The sequence below is a fragment of the Zonotrichia leucophrys genome, chromosome 2 (assembly GCF_028769735.1).
Source record: "Zonotrichia leucophrys gambelii isolate GWCS_2022_RI chromosome 2, RI_Zleu_2.0, whole genome shotgun sequence".
NCBI lineage: Eukaryota > Metazoa > Chordata > Aves > Passeriformes > Passerellidae > Zonotrichia > Zonotrichia leucophrys.
The window spans coordinates 42383156-42401725 of NC_088171.1; the positions used below are offsets into that span (position 1 = coordinate 42383156).

An 18570-nucleotide genomic window follows, 5' to 3' on the forward strand; every position below is an offset into this window, starting at 1 on the left:
ACATAGTCTCAACAGTCAAATTACTAGCCCTCAGCACAGGACTTAAAATTTCAGCCATTAATTACACACTGCTGTAAAACATAGAGATATGGATAAGAAAATCACAGCTCTTCACTCATTACCATAATTTATATATGAATATACAATTAGTGCCACAGGGAGGATTTCCTCTCAGCACTGACAAATTTTTAAGGTGATGCAGAGCAACACAAAGCACATTAAAGAACATGCACTTTCTCCTCTCCACATGACCAGGGTTACCAGAGATTGCCTCCTAAGTGAAGTAAATGCTTAGATCTGGAGAGGCTATGCTGCATAGTGTTACAGTAGCACTTCCATTATTAAAAAATGGGCCACAAATCCCATAGCTGACTGAGCTCTTACCAAATGCTAGAGACAAAACAGTTTCAGAACATTCCTCTCATCTAAAACAGCACTAAGTTATGAAGACATGGCAGGAGTTCAGATCTACTTTGCTTACAGTGCTTTTGTGGCGCCATCTTTTGCTGAAGAAATTGTCAGGAAAGCATAAGCAAGTAGCTTAAAAACAATGATTTTCAAAGATCTGAGTAAAACCAACAGAAAAAAAAAATCCAGTTTTCTTTTAAAATGTGTATTTCATACATTTACACAAAATTCCTCTTGCCAAAGGAAGAACATTTCCGTGGCTCTGCTGTCAAATTATTTCTGAGTCTTCATTATTTTGCAATAACACATCTCGATCTAGTTTTCTGTTTCTCTCTGTCAAAAAAGCTGAATAATGGATTGCTGTTGCTATTTTCCTATTACAGAGACACTAAAAAAAAAAATTGAACCTACATCTCTTTATGCCAATCTTTAAAAATATGTCATCCCATCATTTCCTTGGGCTATCCATTTTCTCTCTGCACAAACAATCTACTTGGCCTTCACTGTAAACAGCAATTTTTGATTTTTTAAAATCTAGTGTATGTAAATAAGCACAATAAAAAACTCCCACATGAAGAAGTACCTCACTTCAGGGGAAATTTTAAAGTGTGAACATTTACTTCATCATCACAAACATATTTTTAAAAGAACTATACTAGTTTTCCTCATCAGTGGAAACACATTGCAAAAAGACCTTTGTATTTCTCGGCACATTTTACAGTCTCTAAGAGAAATAGAAACTGTTAGAACCAGGCAAGCATGTTTTCTCTCCTGTAGCAAGGGCAATGCTACCCTCAAAAAAGAACAAATCTTGTCAGCCTAATCAAATTTTAAACAGATCTTAAAAATACATTATGACCCAGCCAGCACCAACAGGATGCCAAGAGTTACAGTCCAAAAGATATTAAAGCACATTAATTTCCTCAACACTTTTGCATATAAGAAAAATTGTTTCGTTAAACTGTGCATCTGGAATAAGAGTACTTTGCCAAAGAGAAATATGCAGGGAAAGATATTAAGTCACACAGCACAGAAATCTAAACAAATAAAGAGTATCTCTCTGAATAAATCGAAAAAAAATTCCCACCTTTCAAAATGCCATTAGGGAACCTGTGATGACCTTGAATCTACAAATCTTACTCTGAGATATCAGCATTCTCACATCATCCCAAAGGACTTGCCATGTATCTAATACAGCAGCTCATGTTTCAGGCAAAAACAATGTCTGATAAGAGAACTCATCAGAAATTATCTTAAAATCAACTCAGACTAGAATACAATCTCTGTGTAGAAAGTGAACGGCCACAACAATATGGCTCCTACTTGTCACATAATCAGTTTTCCAAAACTTTTCAGGACAGTGTTTCAGGGTTTTCTTCAGTTTTTCGTACACTCAAAATGTTCTCATCTGCACTAGTACAAATTACTTTTATCACAAAATAGTACAGATATAGCTGTTGTCTGTGCCATTTCTAATCCAGTTGTTTTACTGGAATTTACTCTCCACAGATAGAGCTGCCCTCTGTAAATCATTCAATCTACTCTAATGGAGTTGCCACATCTTTGCCACTTTACAGGACTGCAAAATTTCTATCACTAGTTACACCCTTGTTCTTATAAAGACTTGAAAAATATATCTATGAAAATTAAACATAGTATGAGAAGGTTTATCTTCTGAGTTGGATAAGAATAGGAAAAAAATGCTGTCATTGGTTTGGGTTTTCTTAAGCCAGATTTTTTCTCTGTTCTCAGTCATAGGCAAAGACAGCTGACAGAAAGGTAAATTCTAATCTATTCTGATACATTTCAGAGCTCAAAAGGATTTCTCCAGAAAGACAGTCACAAATTATATAAAAATATTGGCAGCTACGTAACTACTTTAATACTTGCTTAAGACTATGCCAAGCACAACACTAATTAAAACAAAACATCTGTTTCTGCAGTAAACGATGTAAAAAGAAGAAAGGACATACCAAATACACAACCAGTAAAATCAGACAGATCTCTTCTACTCATACCATGTCGGTTCTGTAGCTCCAGGAGTAAAAACCCAAGTCTGATTCCTCTGAAATTTCAAAGCGTATGTATACACAAAACAGGAGTTCTTCTAGAACATACCCAAAATTAGCTTCCTTCCCACTTCCCCTCAACAGCAGCTTCCACTGTGATGAATGTGCAGCAGACAAGTACAGCAAGGCACATGAGAACATCTGTACCTCAGCAAAGCACAGCATCCAGACATAACCAATTTATCCTTTCCCTACAGCAATGCTGCAGTTCACAAACACCTATTTTAGAGGGCACAAGAGGTTGTATCACACAAATGCCCTCAGGAGAAACATCTTTCCCTTCTACAGGTGCACACTGCAGGAGTGGAGGGAGTTCTCTCCAAACAGAAGGTTTACAAGAGATTTTTTAGTTAAGCAATGTTGATCGTTTTCTTTTGTTGGTTTTGATCTTCTGGGTACCTGATGTACCTTCAAACTCACTTTTGCATGATAATTGATGCATGAAATATGCTTAACATAGTTCAAATCTGTAACAAAAACGTTTCTAATTTGAAGTCCTCTGGTCTTGCCTGGGAAACTACAAACAAAAACTCTGCCTTTTTTCCCTGGCACAATTGTAAACTAACATCTTTTTATAACATTTTCATGATGTATTTTAAATATGTCATGAGTAAGTATACTCTAACAAATATCCCCTAACAGTGCAGTGGTAGGCCTTGAGGAGAAACCAATATTAGACTTGGATTCCTTCCCTTGCCAGGGATGGGTGTGACAGCTTGGTCTCTCTGCTGAATCCCTACAGCACACTGAACCAGCAACAGCAAATGGCAGCTGCACATCTGCTTTTCACATGAGATTGCATTTGCTAATGTTGTGTGGAGACTAGAAAATAATGTTATCTTCCAATGAAAGAAGAACATACAAGGAATAATGTATTAGCCTTTAAACAGAACAGCAAACTGTTCTGGTTATTCTTGACAGAAGCAAGGCTGGGGATGGTGCAATTAAGGGAAAACAGACTGACCAAGCCAACTTTAGTAAAGTAAACCAGTAACAAAGAATTGGTACTCCTGTTTTCTTTCCTCTCTCTTCCCTCTCCATATGCATTTAAGCACAAACAAGGACTTACTTTTCTAGTCATTTTTCTCTCTTGTCATCAGCTGCAAGAGAATTCCTAGCAGTCATTTGTCAACAAATTGAAAGCATCTAGATTTTGTCCTTCCTATCCATTTATTTTCTCCAAAAAGGAGACAATAGACAATAAAAAGCTCAACTACATCCTGCCCCCAACTCCAGAATAATCTCTGATCCATTTGTTTCCATGGGACCCAAAATCAGCAGCGTTTGCACATTAAAGTGATCTGCAGAAAATCCATAGTAAGGATGAGTTTGGTTTTTGTTTTTAAAACATCTTAAGAAAAATGAAACGTTCTATAGTTTGGAAAAGTGGGCAAGGGAGAGACAGAAAAATATAGGAGGGAATTCCTATTGGGAAGATGCTTTGTTCAGTAATGAATGGCCAAAGTGAAATGCAGATTAAACAAATGGATTGATCTGTGTGGGCTGCTACTATAGGAGAGGATTCTGCTCCCCAAGACACCAGAATAAATTTTAAAAAAAAACCAAGATCTAAAACACAACATACGCCGGTAGAGCTAAATTAAAACAAACATTCAAGTTTGCTCTGTTCACAGTCTGGGAGAGAAGAATGTTAACAATTGCAGTCAACAGGCTCTGGAGATACTCCCCTGCCAAATGCTGTAAACAGAGCTGGAAAAAAATAACACTAGAACTTCTAAAGTTAGAAATGAAGACAAAAGTTTCTTCTCCACATTTTTATTTTCAAAGGTGCCTGCTCCTTGTCTGCATGCCAAATAAACTCAAGCCTGTCAGAAGCAATTTTGATGTACCTAAGTGGTGACATTCCCAGCCAAAAAGAAAGGCCTTGACATTTTCCACCATCCTACAAAAAAAAATGTAATTCCCAAACACAAAGAGGCTTGTAAAGATACAATCTCTCATCCTCAATTCACACTATATATAACCAACACTATCAGCTAATAATACCCTTCTCTGGCATATTTTTCAATGAAAGAAAATAAAAATTACAAAAATTTAGCCAGTGATCATTGCACATACCTTTGATACTGACAGCTAGAAATTATTTTTGCATTAATTTTACTTAAAAATAGAAACACAGACAGGATTTTGCTTCACTGACTGTTCTTGTTGATATAGTTCCAAAACAGACAATCACAAAACCCCTTCCATAAAGCTTCAGAGTAGAAATAAAAAAAAAAAATCATTGACTAGCTTTCAAGACAAGATTGAAGACTTCAGTTTAATCTTCATGTCTGCTTGTAGGCTTGAGGTCTTAGACTGACAATTCGTGAGAAACATGAAATGGAAAAATCATGTCATCCTTAACCTATTCCATTAGAAAGGATGCCATAAAAATATTTTAAGTCACGACCAAGATAATTTTAAATTCTGGACAAGGTTCCACTAAAGTGAATGCTGATTTCTTTGTACTCTAATTACTGGAAAACAAAGCAACAAAAATATTTACATCAAAAGAGAGAAGACACTTTTTTTTCTTGTCTAAAACAATAAATGTCAATGTCTGTTTAAAATAGTAACTATTTCATTATAATCTTCATGAAAGCATTCCATAAGTACTAGGTCAGAAACTCTCAGCCACTTTTAAGTCTTTGCTTTAGAGGCAGTAAGACTGCAAGACCTCCAGGGAAGTCACGAAACTTGCACAATCGGGTATAAAGACCCCAAGGACACAAGGAAAGGTATAGATTAAGTAGATATGTATCTACTTTTAAGGCAGTTCTCTCTCTTTATGGCATAATAGTGAAAGTTTTGGACGCTGAAGGAAAGCAAACTCAGGGGTAGGTTCAAGTTACCCAAGCTAAGCAATTGAGTATTTCTCACACTCAAACAAGGAAGACTGTTGCCTGCCTGGACTGGGTTGTTTTCATGAAGTGTAGGCTAGAAGCAAGAAAATAAATTATCAAATTCCTACCTTGTCTCTATCTATGCATTCTGCCCCACAATGCCCACTAGCATCTTTACACCACACAGCAGCTAATGAGACAGCACTGGGAGGGAAGCACTCGGCAATAAATTTCACAGGACCATGACATCTCACAAGCAAGGTGTTTGAGAATTCCTACCACAGGAGCACATGGTTTTTAAACTAACCAGAGTCATTTTCACCTGACAGTGACAGAAAAGGTCATCTTCTATTGTACCTGCTGGGTATAAAATTAAAAGAATTCACCTGGAGGACACAATCAAAATGAACTAGATCATCTCTCAGAATTAGTTTGCTAGGGGATTACTTAAAGGCTTTATTCTCAATAGGTATGAGCTTATGCAGCTTTGATGACTCTGAAACTCTACCGACTCAGCACAAACATTAAGTCTATCAAAGTAGGCCTGGAAAGATTAAGTGTGTAGGAAAATCAGTAATCAAGACTTGTAGGCCAGGTTTTTTCAGGCAACTGTGTTGCATAATAAGGCCTAGGGAAAAAAAATCATTTCAGGCAGAGAGAAGAGACTAAATATTTCAGCAGCTTTTAGTTCCCTTCTTAGTTTTTTTTTTTTTTTTACTTCCATACCAAAGAATAAACCCACCCACACACTGAAGAATTAACTGCTGGCATTCAAGTTCTCAGTTACACCAAAGATGCTGGTGTGAACCAGTGCTACAGAATTTTGATTCCTGAAAGGATTCTCAGGCAAGTTTACAGTCTTAGGAAGAACAAATAAAACAATTATTAAATTTTGTAATTCAGTATTTCATAGTCATGACTTTCCTTTTTAAAAAAAAAGTGATTCCTTTTAAACAATTACTAATGCTTTGCTTGCTTTCCTCTCTTCCTGTCCATAGATTCTCAAAAACCATTATCAAGTCAAAACAAAGACTGATTTAACAGAAGATTATGTGGACACAGAGTCAAGGACATGTACACCTCAAGGCATCTATCTCTTGACAGTTCACTAAGATCACATCAAGACAAAAAACAACCTTCAGGGACCTTGCAGCTAGAAGGTAACTTTTCTTCGAAGGATGCTTTTCATCTGTGTTTCAAACCACAATTTTCTGAAATAAAGTTATATCAAATAATTTAATTTAATGCACTTTATCATTACTACTTAGGTAAGTGCAAGGGAGGTTTGCATTTTCTATAAGAAAATGGCAATTTTTTTTAAAATCATGTTCCTTTATGAAACCAATCAGCATCTGGATATGGGAAAGTCAGCACATACCATAGGACAGGTGTCAAAAGATTTAATATTGTTTTTTCCAAGAACCACTTTTGTATCATTTTTCTGCTTCCCAACTAACCCTCTCCCATTTCTGTTCTCCTCACAATGGGAATGATTCAGAGAGTTCCCTCTGTGCCATCTCAGCAGCCTTGAGGGCATGTCCTGCCCTGCAGTGAACCTACTGCAAGTAAGGGCAGGTTGAGGGCGATTGTTTCGGAAGCACCCAAAGAAAACACAAAAAGCAACCTCTTATCCACAGTTCTGCTGCTGCTGCTTCTCTTACATCAACACTTCCTCTTGTTCTTAAGACTTGGCAGTGCAGTTTATGCATGGGAAATGCTAACCACCCTTCTAGACAGCTCAAAGTCCAACTTCCAATATTATGGACAGATCCAGAACTGGGTGAACTGGAAAAACTGAGGTACATGGGGACTGAGAAGCTCATGCCTGCAGAGCTCACTGTAGTATCACACTGACATTTTATGCTCATAAAACTTGCCACATTTCTTCTTTTCTTAAAGCATGGAGAACTCTTTCCAAACTCAAAGAAAACCACAGACCAAAATAAATCCACCTCAGCAGCATCCCTCCATGTAGAAAACTATAAATATTATTTTCACTGTAGCACGGCATAAAATTATTTTTATCAAACAAATCTGTAGTGAGATTGAAATCAATTAAAGAAGAAAAAAAAAAGGAGGGGGAGCAAACCAAAACAACCAAGCTGGTTCCACACTGCCATTAAGAATGTAGGTTTATATATACACCTTTTCCCCATGCCCCATTTTTTTTTGTAGCTGTCTTCAGGACCAATTTCCCTGAGAAAAATCAGGACCACCTCTTTTCCTCCTCTCTTCTGACTGCAATCCATTTTGCATCCTTTTTTTAGGTAAAGCATTACAGTGTTTGAGGCTGCAGAAGCTCACAAGCAGCTCATCCCAACTTGCCTCTCTGAGAATGGTTCATTTTTCCTGCTTCATATCATAATAAAACACTCCAAAGTACATGAAACAATACCCAAGGGAACCTGTGCTCACCTGATGACAGTGTCCTGTTATGCTGTTGGCCCACTTGATGCATGCTTTGCTGAAGGAGACTCAGGCATTCTCCAAGGCAGCTCAGGGTGGCAGCAGAGGTAGCTTTTAAAAGTAGCAAGTCCTGATCCAAGGCAGTAAGAGGTCCAGAATTTGGGAGAGATTCAATGGCTTGTACAAGATTCTTCTGCTGTCCTTCAGCTTGGCTCATGACCTGTAAAGGTCCAAAAACATCTGCTGTCATAGGAAATATCACTGTGTAGCTGTTAAATTCTTATGGATTGAAATAGTGACTAAATGTGAAGAACTACCACAAATGGATGTTAATGTTCTGATCCAAACATACCATATACTCACCTACAAAAATGAAGGGCTTGAGACTACCAAAGGCCTGTAAAAATGTCAAGACTATGTTAGAGAAAATAGTCTCTTAAAATAGTAGGTTCACAGTAGGTTTAATAGTGACTCATACTTTCTGCAAGTCTTTGTAAGGAAAAGTATGAAAATTCTACTTCCTTCTCCATTATTGATTTAGGCTTAGATTTTCTTGCCTTTGTATGTGATCTGAGACGCCCAAGGAAGTGACACTGTCCCTCCTTCTTTCCTACATAAATATCTCATCACAGTTTAAGAACAGGCATTACCCATTTCTCAAACTAAGGACCTGTTTTTACAAAATGCAGTAATTTTTAACTTCACAGACATCAGCACAGGAAGCAACTCAGAGTACTTATTTCATATCCAATATGAATACAAGCTGTCAGGCAGAAAGTTAACCTCTTTCTAGGTTTGGACCATCCAGATGAAGATGAAAGGGATGCTTGTATAGCAGGCAAAAATACAGCAGTATTTGAGCAGGCTGCTCTTTAAGCAAATTGGCAAGATTTCAAAATCCTAAAGCCAAACGAAAAAGAATATATTCAAAATTTCTCTCTCCATTTTTGCAGCCTGTAGGAAATCATATATGCATATGACAAGCCTCTTCCACTTACCTTGCAAAACCTTGTTGCAAAAATTTACAGGTCTACACTTGAGATATCCAAAGTTTTCAGAAAAATCTATCTGAAGACATCATAATAAACAAAGATTCAAGCTCCATTTGTCCACACTACTGTACTGTAAAAATGTATTATAAACTTCATGGGATTTTTATTATCATTATTATATTTTCAAGTATTGTGTGTTTCCTGCAGTCCTCCTACATTATTGTAAATTGACTGATTAAAAAATATATGTTGAGTGCACTGAAAAGCTAGAAAGGAACTGAACTCAGAGATGAAATAACCACTCTTGCAAAAAAAGACTAGAATCACACAAGATGATGATGTTGCAGTTCATAAATTTAGCCAAATGCCTTGCTGAAGGTTAACATGACATTTTAATAATCAACATTTAAAACAGAGGCCAAAACTTCAGTAAAAGCCACAGACAATTTTAATTCCCTTTGGCAGAAAACAAGACCTGTCAGAAGGTGACACAGACCTCTCCAATATTCAGCTTTAGGGAACCACAGAATCAATCCCAGGCAATGCAATATTCCTCCTTCATGGAAAGAGCACAAGGAGGCAAACAGAAGGAACAGCCAGGAGAAAAAAAGATGACCATCTCCCTGGAAGACTAAACAATATAATTGTATGGAAAACTGCTCCTCTCCTTTTCCCATCCTGCAGAAGAGTGTGAAATTGAAAACCTGACTTTCTCATACTTCACAGTGACAGAAATGTTCTATTTTCATTTCCAAGTGACTATTTTCCTGCTTTTTTTTCTTCTCTTTTTTTTGGGGGGGTGGGGGGTAGGGGGGGGAGGAATGACAGCTTACAAATCCAAGATTTGGTTCCATAAAAAAATAAAATCTTGAAAACTTCAAACACGTTAATTTTTCCCTCCCCCTTAATAAAGGACTCATTCGCAGATTAGACAGGAGCATAAGATAAACTGATCAGGGAGTTTAGAAAACATTTGGAAAATTAACTGAATGTTTGCAGCTATCAGCCAGCCCAGAAGTTCACAGGCTTTTGTCAGTTGTATTCTTCCTAGATTAGGAGAAATTTCAATAAAATCTAAGATTTATTCTACCTTTGTCCAAAACAAGGTGTTGGTCCAAGTCTTACTGTCTTCTAGCTGACCTAAGACAGATTTACAGCAGCCTTTTGATTCAGCTTTTACTTGCTACCTAGTTGTGAAACCAGCAGCTGGTCTACAGGTCTGACACAGCAGAAGACATTTATTTGGAACTGCAACTTCTGTGTAGGATTCAAAGTACTAGAACTTGCTGAACTTTTACTGCTCAAACAATTTCAGAAGAGCTGAAGTGTAGTTGTTCTACAGAGAGCAAATCAAGGAGGAGCTAGCACAAAAACACCAAACCATACAGGATGAAACTCATTAAACACAGTAACCCTTAACAGGACAGCCACTAAGTCATGCAGTTATAGCATCATCCTCTGTCTTACTGGTGAGTCTGTTTTTGCTTTCTCCCAAGAGAGGAGAGGCAAAATGCTTGACTTACTAGCACTCTAAGCTTGTTTCAAAATTAAAAGCTTTGATTTTGAAAAAGGGAAGTTTCTAACTTTTCTTTCACAAATAAAATAACTTGCCTAATTTTGAATGACTTTGCTCTTACATGGGGTTATTTCAGCACCTTACCATTCTCCATCCTTCCCATTTGCAAATACAGACAGCTCAAAGTAGCAGTTCTCTACTTATAACAACAACAAAGGGTATTTTCCCCTGAGTCCTCAACAAATATTATCCTATTTCTCTTTCCACTATTTTTTGGCTTTGACAACTCCACTTATATATTCTTCTCATAATACCACAAAACAATTGCACATTCTCAGAAAAGCACTGAAACTTCAAACATACAACTTTATGATAGATGTCCAATAAAAAAACCGAAAGAACCACCAGGACTATATGTATTAAAAGGAAATACATGTGTGCAAATATCTAGAATTATAAGGTCTGCATTTACTTAACTGCAAAATATTCAGTAAGAGGAAACCCCATCCTAGGAAGACACCAGCTGAAATGCATGGTTTGCTTCTTTCTCCATTTTCTGATTCAGGAGAACAAGCAGATGACAAGTGTTCCCAATTAACAGCTGCTCCTGAAGCGTGAAGGAGATTCAGACTTTTAGCCCATCAGAAACTCTCAGGTACTGCCTGTGTTCTTGTAGTGGTTACCCAGTGCCCACTGCTTCCCCCCCTTGGCTGAACAACAAAAGGTTTGGGGGGGTCAAGATGTTCAGGGAGGTCACCCAATTACCATCACAAGTAAAACAGACTCGACTCAGGGAAATCAGTTTAATTAGTACCAATCAAAGTAAGACAACGAGAAAATAAAACCAAATCTTACTTTTCCTCCACCCTCCCTTCTTCCCAGGCTTAACTTCATTCCCAGTTTCACTACCTCCTTCCCCAGAGCAGCACAGGGGGACAGTTAGGGGGAGTTACAGCCTGACCATGACACGCTGTCTCTGCCACTCCATGCTCCTTGCTCTCTTCTCCTGATCCAGCATGGCAACCAGTCCTGCACAAACTGCTCCAGTGCACGTCTTTCACAGGGTCACAAGTCCTGTCAGCTTCAGCCCAAACTTCCCCCAGGGTCACAGCCTCTTTCAGGCATCCATCTGTTCTGGCAGGGTCCTACACAGGTTGCAGGTGGATCTCTGCTCACCATGGACTCCATGGGCTGTAGGACATCCTGCTCCACAGGCTCCAGGGAAATCCCTCCTCCAGTACCTGGAGCACCACCTTCCCCCTCCTTTGTCACTGGCCTTGGTGTCTGCAGTTGCTTCTCTCACATTTTCTCACTCCTCTCTTCTCTGCCAGCAGCAGTTTATCCTCCCTTTTTAAATCTGTTATTCCAGAGGCTCTAGCACCGTGGCCAATGGGCTTGGCCAACTGTGGGTCCATCTTGGAGCCAGCTGGCCTTGGCTCTGTCAGACATGGGGAAGCTTCTGGCAGCCTCTCACAGAAGCCATGTCTGTGGCCCTTCTCATGCCAAAGCCTTGCCAGGCAAAGCCAACAAATTCTCCTGAATAACACTAAACTCCAAGAAACCTGCCATCCAATGACCCTCTCATGAATGCCAGAGTGCAACAGGAAATTATGTGATGCTTTCCTCTCTGGGTCATGCCCTCCCTACCACTTGCTCCAAAACAAGACAATCCCCAGCTTTGGTTGCTGCCTGCTTCCTCCTCTTCAGGGCTGATCTTAACATCCTGTATCATCACTTCCCCTACTTAAGCCAGCCCCAGCAACTGGTACCCACTCCTTCACAGCTGGAACTGCCCCTCTGTCGCAGACATTTTTTCATAGAAATCCTTTCTTTCACATTTGTCCATCTTCTGGGAAGCAGAGCCCCAGAAGAAGAATGTAAACAATTGTTGTCAGCTGCTGTTAAATGTAGCAGGTGCCCCTGTGATTGGCTCATCTTCCATGTTTCCAATTGGGGGCCAATCACAGAAGCAAGCTCAGGGACAAATTCCCTGGAGACAGAACTTTGTTAGTCATTCTTTCTTTCTATTCTTAGCTTAGCAAGCCTCTGCAACTTCTCTCCTTATTCTTTTTAGTATAGTTATAATGTATTATATATCATATATCAATAAATCCAGCCTTCTGATCAAGAAACAAGATTCTCATCCTTCTCTCACCCCAGCGACCTCCTCAGGTCGCTGTAATACCCCTCCTGCTCTGAACACATGGCCAACCACAATGCAGGAGACCAAACACTTATGTGATGAGAATTCAAACAAATGGTAAGAAGAAATGACTAATTTTCAGGGTTATTTCCACAGTTTGTGGAAGATAAGCAGAAAAAGCCATGAGATACCCTATGTTTGCAAAGAAATTTACTTCAGACATAATAAGATGAAAGAACATTCTTTTCATGTGGTAAATAAGCTAAAATTAGTTATTAAAAATTAAATTAGGAAATAAAAATGAAAAATTGAAGTGCTATTTTCCATGCTAAAAGAAAAAATACAGGAATTGAACATTTGGATAAAATACTAGATGATACGCTATTCTTTTCCATGCAGAGAAATCATTTTAAAAAATCTAAATGCCATTTTTGATTTAAGACTTAAATTGGTTTCTGAAACTAGAAAGAGAAAGGGAGAGATTCCAAATTATTAAGTACAATAACAAATAATCTCTATTCAAGATTTTCCCTCCTGTCTGACAACAAAAATAAACAGAAACTTCAAATGCAGAAAACTGAATAGCCACACCTAACTGTAAGAGCATATGATTGCTTTTGACATGATTTTATTTTAAATGCTTTTGTTATCCAGACTCCAAGACTAACAGGCATAAGTCTGTTAGTCTAGGACAGATGTGTATTATCAGACATCTTTCTTTCTAGAATTATTGATCCTCCAGGATTTTGCCCAATTAACACAGCATATCACAACAACCTAAATCAAACACCAGCTTTACGCCGTCTGTAAAACTTCTCAATCCACAGCTGCCACAAGGGCAGGGGCACCTCCCAGGACAGTGACTTCAGGTTCCTCAAAGGAAGAATGACATCAGCCATATTCCCTCAGAGGGCAAGCAGACACTCTCCCTTTGTCACAGGGGCCACAGGGAGCTGGCCATGAAAACAAGTAGCATCACCAATCCTGTCTTTTTACACAATGATTTAAATGCTTCAGATCATTCTACCCTCCTTCTAGAATATAAAACATAAGAGAGATTCTTCAGACTGTGCCAACCACAATCTGATACACACATGAGCAATTTCAATTTTAGTTTAAATTTAGTTTAAATGTTGTTTAAATAGTGTTGATAACATAATTGAATCCTTTACAGTCAGTATTAAGATATGCCTACCCATGCATGAGGAAAAATCCAAAACACTCTAGAGAAAAAAGAAAACATTCTTTTAGCACTGAAAAAACACAGAAATCCTGTATCATCAAGCTCATCTGTGACATGCCAGAAATCATTCATGAAAGAGAAATTCTGCTCCATCAGTTAATAACTCTTTTTTTCTGCTGTAGTAATCTCTGTGCACCATCGCCAGCAGCACATGGTCTGACGACTTATCTGTAGGCAATTCCTCTGAAAGATTTAATGCAGTCATTTTTATTTTTAAATCCTTTCCATTATTGACTGCATGCAAGTTGAAAACAGCTATTAAAAACATGGGAAAATAAACAACACAATAAAAAGTGCTTATACAAAAAATAGAGCATCTGTAAAAATAAACAGTTGTGTAGAAAAATCTTTAGACACTTTAATAGTAATAGAAATGCAACATGCAACACTTCCTTAAAACTCTAAGTCAAGCTGTCCTTGTGAGAAGTTTACTGTTTTTAAAGACTGGGAAATAGCCAGCTTGCTGCTGCAATATTTTTTGGCAAGATTTCATTGGTTGGTGCCTCATTTGGGGTGGATTTTTCTAATATGAAAACACAATCTCTCTCTCTGACACATGCACACACACACTTTCTGGAAATACTAGGATTTTTGCTTTTTAGAAAATAGTACCAGAAAAATAACTTTTCAGAAAACACCAGGAAAGGACAGGAGGTGAGACCAGTTTTTCAAACTACTCTAGAATATGTCACAAGTGATATAAATGCCCTCACATAGTGAGGACATTTAACCATTGTTAAACAAGCAGATTTCACAGGAGTTTGGATTTTTTTTCTTTTATTTCATAGAAAACACCTTTTTTCTTAAAAGCAAATGAAGAACAGAAGAGCACACACACAAGAAACAAAAGCCTTTTAGGCCACTGTAAATGTGATATATTGTGTTGCCACATGAACCTAACAGAGTCATCAATTCTGACCTTGAGCAAGGACTCCTCCTGCAATCGTGACCTGTATTTCACCAACACCACAAACTCTCATATGCAAAAATCAAAAGTTAAAACAGCCAGCATAAGTAGACTATATGTGTATATATATACACATACATCTATCAAGAATACATCAAAATGCAAGATACTGATACTTGGAACTCCTATGTCACTAAAGCAATCACACCACTCACTAATTGGACACACTAGCTACCAACTCAGCTCATATTCACAAATCAACACTATTTCCATTAAACTTGCCCACTTTCCACTATTTATTCTGAAAAAGGAAAGAGCAGCAACACATATGCAAGACTACTGTAAATACTGTTAATCATCAGCTCAGAAAGAATATCTCACCAACTAAGATGCATGGCAAATGAAGCTAACTCATACAAATACAGTAAAAGTGGGGTTTTTTTTCCAAATGTAATGCTCTGTTGTTTTGAGTTAAGCATAACCACAGCAGAGGAAGTGAACTTTTGCCTTGACTTAAATTACTGAGAAGAGTTCTCAGACTACTCAAGGTTACCTTCTATGTCCATCTTACTTCACAAAAGACATTTTCTGACAGGGATTTACAGACTTCACTTTTTTCTTTAGTAGAGTCACATAACAGTTTTGCAATGGGATTCCATCTATAGCATGCAAGCCAGGAAGACAAAATCACAGCTTAATATATAACTAAGATGAAATAACTAAGAATAGAGGTTGCTGCTGGAAGTACTCCAATAGCTAACAGAAATCTCTTATCAAGATAATTTTGCACTTCAGCTTTTAAAGTGTCTAGTGTAGAAACAGGTACAGGACCAGATGACCACCAGTAACATATCTGTACACTCTGCCTGCAATAAAACGTGACCTTCAGACCAAAAGGAACCTCCTTAAACTGTAAACAGGAAAGAATTCTACCCACAAATATTCAATCTGGAATAAGACCCACAGTAGCCTCTACAAACATTACTATTCTAATGGAAAAAATGTTTTAAGGAAAGATCCCAGAACACCAAGTGAGATACTCTGAAAGCGCCTTGGAAAGATGGAAGTAGATAATGACATCCGTATCAGCTGTCCTTTCCTGATTACTGCTTCCCTCCCATTACCGGGAATAAGCACAAAATTCTCCATTATCATCACCTCAGGGTAGCAGCCAGCTTGACCTCAATTATTTTAACAATGCAAACAATGAACATTAAAATTGGACTGACTTGTTATATAATAGTTATTAAGGCTCAGACACATACATCCTATCAACAAAGCTTCAAAGGAGCAAGTTAATTTTCATTTGGCATGTAATTTGCAGACAGAGACACAAAAAGTGACAGAACAAACAGAACTATACCTCTGACAATCAGGATGGAAGCTAATCACCAAGGCATTTCTTCTTCTCTTCAGTCCTTGCCTCTGCTGTCATGATTCAATTTTTCCCCTCAAAGGAGAATGATAACAAGCTCTCTCCACCCCCATTTGTTATTTTGTTATCTTTTCCCTAACCAGGAACCACAATCTGTTAGGGGAAAAACTGAAAAGTCAGTTGCTACATATCTTCATTGTCTCAGCTAACAAAACATTATTTCCTTTGGGCTTTTGTTTTGGCTTTTTGTGCTCAGTCTTCTCACCACACACTCCACAGGGTGGTTCCTTGTGAGGAAAACCTTACAGAGCAAACATCAAATGTCATCAGGATTGAGTCTAAAAGCCAAGTCTAAGACAACCAGAAGAACAGGGAGTGGAGGAGGCAGGCTGGCTCAATTGTTTCCTGCTCTCAGCTACTCTTACCAATCTGCTGCTGTCCCACTGTTTGCCATCAGCACCTCCTGGGGCTATGAGCTCTCCACAGACCTCAGCACAGGGTTTACTCTCCAGAGAGCAGCTCTTACCTACATCTGTCAAGACAATTTTGAATTGGCTACTTAATTTTTTCATATACTAAACATGAAACTATGCTCCTTTTTTTACACATTCAATTCCTATTTTGTATCTTCAAATTCTACAACTTGGACACTTACTGCATATCCTTACAATATAACATAATTCTATTTTGCACAAACAACATTCATTAATCATTTGATGAACTACAAATGTCTTCTTACTGGCCTACTATCCAGTAGCTTATTAATCACACCTGCAAGCTCCCTTGTTATTAGCTGCAGAGCTAAAATAGTAAGACTTCATATTTGCAGGTCTGAATCCTGTTGCTTTAGTCCATGAAATTACCAGATTTGAGGGATAGAGGGAAAAGGGGGACACAGGTCTTTTTTTCTGAATGGTCTGGAAGCCTTAAATATTCCATGCAGTGGCAGAGGAGGAAAATTAATCTACCCTCCCAAGAAATTCTCAGTTGGTTGCAGCTCAGATATATGAGAGAAAGCTCCTCCCTCTAAAATAGGCAGAAGCTCAGCAAGAAAGGGAGCTGATCTACCTTAACTACCTGTTTTACAAAAGTATCATTCTGTTCAGAAGAATGAAAGACAGGATATATTTAACAGATCCATCTCCAAACACCAAAAAGTATATAATATCTGTAATTGCCAGTGTCCTCTGAGACTTCATGAAGATATTTTATTTGGATGCAAAACCCTCCCAAGGACAATCTGAGTGTTCTGAGTCTTTAAGGAGGTCTGGTTTTAAACCTGGGAAGCAGAGAGACACCAGAGAGAGCTTCACAGCCCTTGCAACAGAAATGGTTAAAGTAAAGAGGATCAGAGCAGTTCTGGCAGGATCCCTGAGAATGCCTCCAGAAATCTCAGCAAAACAGCCCACCTATGTCAGGCCAAAACAAATCGACTGCCTCCCTTTGCTACCTCCTTACTACACATAACAACCCCAGACATAAGGTTAAATGCATGTTTTCAGTATTCAATCTGTCCTCCTCACCTGAGTAATGTGTTACTGAATGATAGAAAGGCAACTGGGGCAGGAGTGAGGAAAAGACCTTGTGTCCATGCAGACAGACTAGGACAAAAAAATCACATTCAGAGAATATTTAAGTAGACAGAATCTTGGATTTTCTAAACCAGAGGATGCTTTTAGTCTTAATCAGTACTCTAATATATATTCTGCTTTCCATTAGTGGCGTCATTATACAGGAGGGAAAAAATGGGAGGGGAGGGAAGCTTTTCCTGTCATTCTCCCAAAATCTTTTAATTATTCTGAGAATATATTCTTGCTGCCTAAATCTGAAGGAGAACACTTCTCCCTCACAAAACAACATCAACTGCATGTTGTTTTCCCTGTGGAAGAGAAAGATTTACTAACAAACCAAAGTACTACAACACTAGAGAAAAATAAAATTCCTCTGATAGTGTCAGCCGTCTTGGAGTGTTTCATGGAATCACTCCACAAGTCTTTAGGTGAGAAGTGAAATCTTTTAGAAAGAGCTGGCTGCCATAAGAAGTACACAAGTGAAAGCATGTGATTCAGACCAATTGTATCAATGATCACTGCGTTTTCCCACAAATCAGAGTAAGCTAATTTTCTGCAAAATGACTGATCAGTACCAACGCAGCACTGGTCGCTTTGTTTCTGGAGGGATGGGTCAGGGCATCAGGGCCTGTTGCAGGAGACATGACAGTTTTCCTCTTTTGCCTGTTGTGCTAGAGCTCCCTGTGAATACTCCATGTACCTGGGTAACACATGACATTTTGTACAAAAACAGCTAGTAAGTGCTGGGTTCCCTCACCGTGATCCCTTTTCTTGAGTATTTTCTACTAATCATATCCTACTAAAAGCTATCTATTGAGACTTTGCTTTTACTAGCAAACACAACTCAATGGGACCAGAGAGTTGGGATCTCAAGGAAAAACCACAGGGAAGAGAAAAAGCAGCTCCCAAGGTTGTTTCCCCCGCCTCAAGTTGCTTTCAGCAATCCAAAAAATTAGAGAAGCAAAAGGAAGGCATGCACAAATTCAAGTAAATCTTGGATGGCAGCTGGCTGCCATCTAGCCAAGCAGGAAGCACACAGTTCTATTTTAAACCAAAGAATGCAGCATTGAGAGCAGTTTATAAAAAGAACTTTG

The 18570-nt window shown here is 38.4% G+C and overlaps 1 protein-coding gene across 2 annotated transcripts in view; it reads right to left on the bottom strand.

Moving 5' to 3' along the window:
• OSBPL10 (oxysterol binding protein like 10) overlaps window positions 1–18570 on the bottom strand; it is a 136868-nt gene that overhangs the window by 42176 nt on the left and 76122 nt on the right. For both annotated transcript variants that reach the window (XM_064704713.1, XM_064704712.1), the window contains one exon: window positions 7739–7949. In XM_064704713.1, the coding sequence (XP_064560783.1) occupies window positions 7739–7949 (211 nt within the window). The remainder of the gene's footprint in view (window positions 1–7738; window positions 7950–18570) is intronic.